The sequence below is a fragment of the Oncorhynchus keta genome, chromosome 10 (assembly GCF_023373465.1).
Source record: "Oncorhynchus keta strain PuntledgeMale-10-30-2019 chromosome 10, Oket_V2, whole genome shotgun sequence".
Taxonomy (NCBI): Eukaryota; Metazoa; Chordata; class Actinopteri; order Salmoniformes; family Salmonidae; genus Oncorhynchus; species Oncorhynchus keta.
This window is the reverse complement of record NC_068430.1, coordinates 34,866,115-34,874,680: the sequence shown is the minus strand read 5'-3', so window position 1 is coordinate 34,874,680 and position 8,566 is coordinate 34,866,115. Positions and strand designations below refer to the sequence as shown.

The window sequence follows — 8,566 nt, the reverse complement described above, 5'->3', positions numbered from 1 at the left end:
CGTCACTCCAATATTGATTTTTAGATACAAGAACTAAATCAGAAATTAAGGTAAATTCTCATGGGAATTTAATTTAGATTCACATTTACAATAAAAAAAAAAGAGTTCACAATTTGCAGAAAGCAAAGGTATTTGATTGGTTAATCTTGCTAATAGGCAATTTCTTGATGAGTTCACTGAGAGTGTGGTTTATAAAACATCACTGTGTTTTGTATGTTCATCACAGAGTGAGTAACACTTGACAAGTGACTAAAGACACTGGGAGTTGATGATTTTTTATTAAGATGTAAAATGGAGACAGTAAAAAACGCTAATCCTTAAGCGCACCAATAATATACGCAACATCAATATACATATAGATCTATATACATAATCTCACTAAGTACCACTCAAATAAAGACATTCATATAGCATCATACACAATAAGCACTTATTCACTTACACCAAATCTGTCCCTGTCCCAGATGACGCTACATGGAATGGCAGGGATACCTGTAGTTGCTCAGTCTGAACTTGGTCTTGTTATGGCAAACACAGACCACAACTCCCTCGTACTTGGCTAGTAGATGCAAGGGCTCCCCATGCAGTGACAAACTGAACTTTGATTCAGTTAATCTTTCAAGAGTACGTGACACACATTCAGAGGTTGTTGAGATTGAGAGGTGGTTGGTGTTGGTATGAGGTCTTTATGCATGCAAACAGCTCATTCACACAAAACCCTCAGCATTGACATTTACATTTCACACACACACACACACACACACACACACACACACACACACACACACACACACACACACACACACACACACACACACACACACACACACACACACACACACACACACACACACACACACACACACACACGACCATTAAAATAAGGCCCCTAGTACACCTGGACACTCTAGCATGCACACAATAACACCTATCTGTACAACAGAGGCCAATTCCTGTATAAGTTTAACTCTTATCATTTCACTAAGTAAGTACCCGAAGAGGAAACTTGTGTTTCTATTACAGTCACAAATACTGAACGTAGAACAGCTCACTCAAGTTGAAGGTTTGATCACATGAATGAGGACACCTTGACAAAGTGACCCTAAAACAGTAGTAATGTAATCCTGGCTTCACCTTTCCCCTATGACCCCAGTGATGTCACTGAGAACTAAGAGCATGGGGATTGGCTGAGAGACCCCTCCGTCACTTTTCCAAGAGGTGCTCCATCTCTGGGTTGATGAAGGAGAAGCCGGCGAAAGCTGATTGGTCCATGGAATCCATGAAGTTCTTGTCACCATGGGAGAGGCGGGGCTTCTCACTGAGGAACTCCCTGTCAAAGTTGCTGCAGTCATTTGGGGCTTTCTGTGATTGGCAGAAGAGATATGCCAATCAGAAGAGTGGATACATGATAGATGGAGACAGTAAGTGATGAATCAAATAATAAACAGCAAATGCCGGATTTCTACAGAGCATTCAGTAGTTGAATTACTGTAGATCTTTGACTTGATACACGAATGGCTGTCAGTGACAGCCTCTTCTCCCCTTTGAAACTACCCCAAATATGTTATATTGTGGTAGGCCTATTACAACTGTCCTATATCGTCACTATAAAACCTCATGTCTAGACCGTACCACTTTGGGTCTGAAGGGGGGTTCCACCTCCCTTTTCTCGAGGGCAGACCAGCTGATGGTTTTGAAGAAGGGGTGAACACGGATGTTACCCACGATGCCTAGCCTGCGAGTGGAGTCTCTCTCAAACAGCTGCAGGGGCGGAGGAGAGAAACACAGTGAGAAAGGGATAAAAACACGAAGGAGGAGAGAAACAAACTCAGCGGCAGAATTGGGACACTGTATGGGGGGGGGGGGGCATACAGACCCTCTCCATCAGGTCCTTGGCCTCCTTGGTGATCCAGCGAGGGTAGTGGGGCGTGTCTGTACGGATAGACTCAAACAGCTCGTCCTCATCATCACCATGGAAGGGGGACTGGCCAATCAGCATCTCGTATAGCAGCACTCCAAACGACCACCAGTCCACAGAGAAGGAGTACTTCTGACCCAGCAGGATCTAAAAGAGACAGGAAGATACAGTGAGTGATATCATCATAGTGAGACCCTCACAGTGATAGTTTTTCAAATAATACCCTATTCCTTATTAAGTGCACTACTGTGGCTCTGGTCAAAAGCAGGGTACTAAATAAGGAATAGGGTGTCGTTTGAGATGATGCATCCATGTATATGTCTGTGTTCCATACCTCTGGAGCGATGTAGTCAGGAGTCCCACAGAAGGTTGTAGCCTGGTTCTCCCCAAACACGTTCTCCTTACACATGCCAAAGTCTGCTATCTTTACGTGACCACTATGATCCAACATCACATTGTCCAACTTCAGGTCTCTGAGGGCAGAGAGACAAAACAAGTCAGGGAGAGAAGGAGGAAAGATAGGTGTGGAGGGGAAAGGGTGAGAGTGTGACTAGAGTTATGACAGATAATAATCACATACTCACTGTCCCACAATGTGACACCATCACTATATCAATCCTTGGTGGAGGGGCTCTGGCCAATCTCTTTTATCTGTATGGTAATGTGATTGAGTGAGTGGTTAGTGAGTGTACATTAGAGTGCCGATGATGGTGTTTGTGACTTACCTGTAAATGATCCCTTTGGAGTGCAGAAACTGAAGGCCACAGATGATCTCAGCAGAGTAGAACCTGGAGGGAGGGAGAGAAGAAAGGAGGGAGGAAAAATAAATAAACATCACTACACAGTCTAGAGGTCCAGCTAGCTGGCAGCAGAGTACTACTCTATCTATCCATCTCCCTATTGAGTTGGCCCCTGAACAATGCTGTCTGTCCCTGAGGACTCCAGTCCAGTGTGTAGCTAGCTGCATTACTGAAGATGGCATTTGTATAGAGTGGTACACAGAGGAGGCAGCTGAACAATGGCTGCATACTGTAAGGATGAATGAAACCTGAGAGATGCTCTTGGCCCAGTGGCCCCAGCCTAGCCACAGCTAAAGGATTAGCCTATCTCTGACCTGCTTTTCTTTTCACCTCTGGGGTGGGGGAACTGATTGGGCCTTGATATGGATGGAGAGATTAGGATTAAGAGACTGATTGATTGACAGGAAGTGGATTTTGTGCAGACAGGTTTCTCCCTTGACTCTCACTCAACACTCACAATCACTAACAAGTACACAGCAAATTGGCCAGTGTTACTTAGTGTTGATTTTTCAGTGTAACAATCTAGTGTTGATTCAGGAGTTACATTAACTCTCTAAGAGTGAAATTAACACTAGTGGTTTTAACACTAGTGGTGTTGGTGTTAATAACAAGTGTTGAGTGTGAGATTGTGATTGAGTCAGTTTTACTTTGTGGAGAGTAAAACATTCCCATCAAAACCATGCTCATCATTTTCAGATTTCCCAGCATACTGTAGTAGAGCTGTCACGTTCATTATAAAGAGGAGTTCCACATGTTTTTAATAAAACCGAAACTCAGCAAAACAAAACAAACAAGCACAGACGAAACGTGAAGCTATACGAATAATGCAGACAGGCAACTAAACATAGAACAGATCCCACACCAGAAAGTGGGAAAAAGGCCTGCCTAAATATGATCCCCAATCAGAGACAACGATAAACAGCTGTCTCTGATTGGGAACCATATCAGGCCAACATAGACATACAAAAACCCTAGACATACAAAAAACCCTAGACATACAAAAAACCTAGAGTACACACCCTGACCGTACCAAAATATATAGAAAACAGAGATATCTAAGGTCAGGGCGTGACAGCAGCTCGATTTTTAAAGATTGGATATTAAAAACAAAAAAATACTGTGAATACTACAATAAAGTCTTAAAAAACACAACAGTGAATACTATAGTATTTATACCATAGTATACTAAATCAAATCAAATCCAACTTTATTTGTCACATACACATGGTTAGCAGATATTAATGCGACTGTAGCGATTCCCCAACAACTACCTAATACACACAAATCTAGGGGTGAATGAGAATATGTACATGTAAGAATATGGATGAGAGATGGCCAAGTGGCATAGGCAAGGTGCAGTAGATGGTATAAAATACAGTATATAAACTCAGCAAAAAAAGAAACGGCCCTTTTTCAGGACCCTGTCTTTCAAAGATCATTTGTAAAAATCCAAATAACCTCACAGATCTTCATTGTAAAGGGGTTAAACACCATTTCCCATGCTTGTTCAATGAACCATAAATAATGAATGAACATGCACCTGTGGAACGGTCGTTAAGACACGAACTGCTTACAGACGGTAGGCAATTAAGGTCACAGTTATGAAAACTTAGGACAATAAAGAGGCCTTTCTACTGACTCTGAAAAACACCAAAAGAAAGATGCCCAGGGTCCCTGCTCATCTGCGGGAACGTGCCTTAGGCATGCTGCAAGGAGGCATGAGGACTGCAGATGTGGCCAGAGCAATAAATTCCAATGTCTGTACTGTGAGACGGCTAAGACAGCGCTACAGGGAGACAGGATGGACAGCTGATCGTCCTCGCAGTGGCAGACCACGTGTAACAACACCTGCACAGGATCGGTACATCCGAACATCACACCTGCGGAACAGGTACAGGATGGCAACAACTGCCCGAGTTACACCAGTAACACACAATCCCTCCATCAGTGCTCAAACAGTCTGCAATAAGCTGAGAGAGGCTGGACTGAGGGCTTGTAGGCCTGTTGTAGGCCTGTTGTCACCAGACATCACCGGCAACAACGTCGCCTATGGGCACAAACCGACCCTCGCTGAACCAGACAGGACTGGCAAAAAGTGCTCTTCACAGACGAGTCGTGGTTTTGTCTGTCTCACCAGGGGTGATGGTCGGATTCTCGTTTATCTTCGAAGGAATGAGCGTTACACCGAGGCCTGTACTCTGGAGCGGGATCGATTTGAAGGTGGAGGGTCCGTCATGGTCTGGGGCGGCGTGTCACAGCATCATCGGTCTGAGCTTGTTGTTGTTGCAGGCAATCTCAACGCTGTACTTTACAGGGAAGACATCCTCCTCCCTCATGTGGTACCCTTCCTGCAGGCTCATCCTGACATGACCCTCCAGCATGACAATGCCACCAGCCATACTGCTCGTTCTGTGGGTGATTTCCTGCAAGACAGGAATGTCAGTGTTCTGACATTCAGTGAAGAGCCCGGATCTCAATTCCATTGAGCAGGTCTGGGACCTGTTGGAACGGAGGGTAAGGACTAGGGCCATTCCCCCCAGAAATGTCTGGCAACTTCCAGGTGCCTTGGTGGAAGAGTGGGGTAACATCTCACAGCAAGAACTGGCAAATCTGGTGGTCCATGAGGAGGAGATGCACTGTAGTACTTAATGCAGCTGGTGGCCACACCAGATACTGACTGTTACTTTTGATTTTGACACCCCCTTTGTTCAGGGACACATTATTCAATTTCTGTTAGTCACATGTCTGTGGAACTTGTTCAGTTTATGTCTCAGTTGTTGAATCTTGTTATGTGTAAATATTTTTATGAACATGTTAAGTTTGCTGAAAATAAATGCAGTTGACAGTGAGAGGACGTTTCTTTTTTTACTGAGTTTACATGTGATATGAGTCATGTAAGATATGTAAACATTATTAAAGTGGCATTATTTAGAGTGCATTATATAAAGTGACTAGTGATCCATTTATTAAAGTAGCCAGTGATACACATGCATGTAGACACGCGCGCGAGTGTACACACACACACACACACACACACACACACACACACACACACACACACACACACACACACACACACACACACACACACACACACACACACACACACACACACACACACACACACACACACACACACACACACACTGTGTCTGAGGGAACCGCACAATACATGCCAAATGGTGAAGAGGCAACTCTGTAAGAAACAGTGTGTATTTACTGTAATGTCTTAAGTGTGATTTAGTCATGGCCCACTGTGTCTGTGCCACTGGGTTAAGAGGTCAGGGTCAGTCAGTGAATAGATAAACAGGTTCATTATGTTCTGAGATAGTGAAACTCATTGGAAACTCAGCAGTTTACCAATCTGTCCAAGAAACCAAACCAAGACTTCATTCTGTGATGCCAGCTTGTGTGGTGTGCAAACATACACACGCACAATTGGTTAATGATTAATACAGCCAGAGGGTGAATATCTCTCTCTCTCTCTCTGAAACTGTCTAGCCCATGCTGGATCAGGTATCGTTGGCAACCGTGTCGAAGTGAATGCCTCTTCATCTCACCTGTCCTGAGCACAGAGGCTATACAGGCTCCCGAGGACTGAACATCTCCAAATTCCCAAACTGAGCACCAGTTAGTTTAACATCCAGTTTCAGATACACACTCAAAAGAGCTCAACAGCCACGAGACTCTGTACCTCCTCTGTGTTTGACCTCACTCAAACTATCTATACACTATCAGCGTTTCTGACAGGTGAAACTCACGTTGCCCTGTAGAGGTCAAAGCGTCCCTTCTCCTGAATATGGAACATCAGGTCTCCTCCATTCAGATACTCCATGACAAAGAACAAGTGTTCCTGTGGACAACACGCTCAACGTCAGGCATCATAACACATAATGTATAGTCCCCAGTACAGTAGTAGTGTAATAAGCTATGAAAGTGAGTTTGTTATGCGTTTATATCACTTCTTATTGGAGACAGCATTTGTAGACACTTACAGTGCCTTGCGAAAGTATTCGGCCCCCTTGAACTTTGCGACCTTTTGCCACATTTCACGCTTCAAAACATAAAGATATAAAACTGTATTTTTTTGTGAAGAATCAACAACAAGTGGGACACAATCATGAAGTGGAACGACATTTATTGGATATTTCAAACTTTAACAAATCAAAAACTGAAAAATTGGGCGTGCAAAATTATTCAGCAAACTTAACCTGTTACTCCTACCCCCTACTTTTTCGAACATTCTGTTAAAAATCGCGCAACATTTCAGCGCCCTGCTGCTCATGCCAGGAATATAGTATCATGCATATGATTAGTATGTTTGGATAGAAAACACTCAGACGTTTATAAAACTGGTTAAATCACGGCTGTGACTATAACAGAACGTGCGTTTCATCGAAAAGTGCAGGAAAATCTGATCACTGAAAATGGAAAAATATATCCATGTGCGACTTGAACCCATTGATAGTGGTCCTTCTGTAGCTCAGTTGGTAGAGCATGGCGCTTGTAACGCCAGGGTAGTGGGTTCGATTCCCGGGACCACCCATACGTAGAATGTATGCACACATGACTGTAAGTCGCTTTGGATAAAAGCGTCTGCTAAATGGCATATTATTTATATAAAGGTGAACCACATTTAATGGGGCTGAGGTTGCAATACCTACAGCTTCCACACATCGAGAGTCTTGTCATTTGCCTACTATTTGTTTCTTGGTCAAACAGAGGCAAGGCAGCGCAGTTCTTCCGGTCTCCGACCGGATATTTTGGTTGAGATTTACCCGGACATTATTTCCAGACGGACAAGTAAAGAATATACTTCGCCTCGTGATCAATTTGATCGCTTATTAACGTTTACTAATACCTAAAGTTACATTACAAAAGTATTTTGAAGTGTTTTGTGAAAGTTTATCGTCGACTTTTTTAATTTAAAAAAATGACGTTACGTTATAAGACGCTATTTTTTTTCGTTTATCACACAGTCTTCATAGATCGATATCTAGGCTATATATGGACCGATTTAATTTAAAAAAAGACCCAATAGTGATTATGGGACATCTAGGAGTGCCAACAAAGAAGATGGTCAAAGGTAATGAATGTTTTATATTTTATTTGTGCGGTTTGTGTAGCGACGACTATGCTAATTATTTTGTTTACGTCCCCTGCGGGTCTTTTGGGGTGTTACATGCTATCAGACAATAGCTTCTCATGCTTTCGCCGAAAAGCATTTTAAAAATCGGACTTGTTGCCAAGATTCACAACGAGTGTAGCTTTAATTCAATACCCTGCATGTGTATTTTAATGAACGTTTGAGTTTTAACTAGTACTATTAGCATTTAGCATAGCGCATTTGCATTTCCAGATGTCTAGATGGGACGCCTGCGTGTCAGGTAGGAGCAAGAGGTTAAGTTAATACTTTGTAGCGCCACCTTTTGCTGCGATTACAGCTGTAAGTCGCTTGGGGTATGTCTCTATCGGTTTTGCACATCGAGAGACTGAATTTTTTTCCCATTCCTCCTTGCAAAACAGCTCGAGCTCAGTGAGGTTGGATGGAGAGCATTTGTGAACAGCAGTTTTCAGGTCTTTCCACAGATTCTCGATTGGATTCAGGCCTGGACTTTGACTTGGCCATTCTAACACCTGGATATGTTTATTTTTGAACCATTCCATTGTAGATTTTGCTTTATGTTTTGGATCATTGTCTTGTTGGAAGACAAATCTAAGTCCCAGTCTCAGGTCTTTTGCAGACTCCATCAGGTTTTCTTCCAGAATGGTCCTGTGTTTGGCTCCATCCATCTTCCCATCAATTTTAACTATCTTCCCTGTCCCTGCTGAAGAAAAGCAGGCCCAA

General features: G+C 43.1%; 1 protein-coding gene across 1 annotated transcript in view; it reads right to left on the bottom strand.

Annotated features, from left to right (window-relative positions):
* Positions 1 to 259: 259 nt before the first annotated feature.
* The window catches only part of prkcda (protein kinase C, delta a), a 31,439-nt gene continuing 23,132 nt past the window's right edge, over positions 260 to 8,566 (bottom strand). The window contains exons 13-18 of the mRNA XM_035777802.2: positions 6,480 to 6,571; positions 2,644 to 2,706; positions 2,253 to 2,391; positions 1,877 to 2,065; positions 1,633 to 1,761; positions 260 to 1,362 (exon numbers count right to left, since the gene is read on the bottom strand). Coding sequence (XP_035633695.1) covers positions 1,204 to 1,362; positions 1,633 to 1,761; positions 1,877 to 2,065; positions 2,253 to 2,391; positions 2,644 to 2,706; positions 6,480 to 6,571 — 771 coding nt within the window. The 3' untranslated portion in view covers positions 260 to 1,203. The remainder of the gene's footprint in view (positions 1,363 to 1,632; positions 1,762 to 1,876; positions 2,066 to 2,252; positions 2,392 to 2,643; positions 2,707 to 6,479; positions 6,572 to 8,566) is intronic.